General features: G+C 38.9%; 1 protein-coding gene across 1 annotated transcript in view; it reads right to left on the reverse strand.

Moving 5' to 3' along the window:
• Positions 1-406: 406 nt before the first annotated feature.
• LOC107477765 (glycine-rich cell wall structural protein 1) overlaps positions 407-676 on the reverse strand; it is a 931-nt gene continuing 661 nt past the window's right edge. Inside the window, exon 2 of the mRNA XM_016097836.1 lies at positions 407-657. Coding sequence (XP_015953322.1) covers positions 407-657 — 251 coding nt within the window. The remainder of the gene's footprint in view (positions 658-676) is intronic.

A 676-nucleotide genomic window follows, 5' to 3' on the forward strand; every position in this document is an offset into this window, starting at 1 on the left:
TATATATCTCTTAGATATATCTTTTTATACATATTTCTTCTAATATATCTATCTTTAATATTAATTATTGTTAACAATAAATTAATAAGATAATATATTAGCATCCTATACTTTTCCTTATTCTATATATGCAATTGATTAATTTGTTGTAATTTTTAAAAATATAGATGTGCATGGTCCCTGTATATTATAGCAGAACGTTGACAATAGTGAACCCATTTGTATAAAAGAAAAACTGGGGTCTTTATCGAATAAACATATAGTCACAAGAACCTTGAAATGAAAATCATAGAAAACAAAAACGATTAGATAATCACATAATTGACTCAATTTGACTTTTGACTTTTGAGAGAAATTAAACTAAGTCCAAACATTGTTTTATTTTCCACAAGTCGTAGAGGTATGTTTAGTGTTTACTTTCACTGCCTCCTCCACCGCTGCCAGAACCAACTCCCACTCCTTGGCCAGCACCAGCTCCACCTCCAACGCCAACTCCAATGCCAATGCCAATTCCCACACCAACTCCTCCGCCGCGACCTCCACCGCCACCTGCACCCAAACCACCACCACTTCCTACGCCACCTCCTGCACCAAAGCCTCCTCCATGACCGGAACCTCCACCTACTCCTCCACCTCCACCACCACCTCCTCCTCCTCCTCCACCACCACCACCAAT

Source organism: Arachis duranensis, chromosome 3, assembly GCF_000817695.3.
Source record: "Arachis duranensis cultivar V14167 chromosome 3, aradu.V14167.gnm2.J7QH, whole genome shotgun sequence".
In the NCBI taxonomy this organism is placed as follows: domain Eukaryota; kingdom Viridiplantae; phylum Streptophyta; class Magnoliopsida; order Fabales; family Fabaceae; genus Arachis; species Arachis duranensis.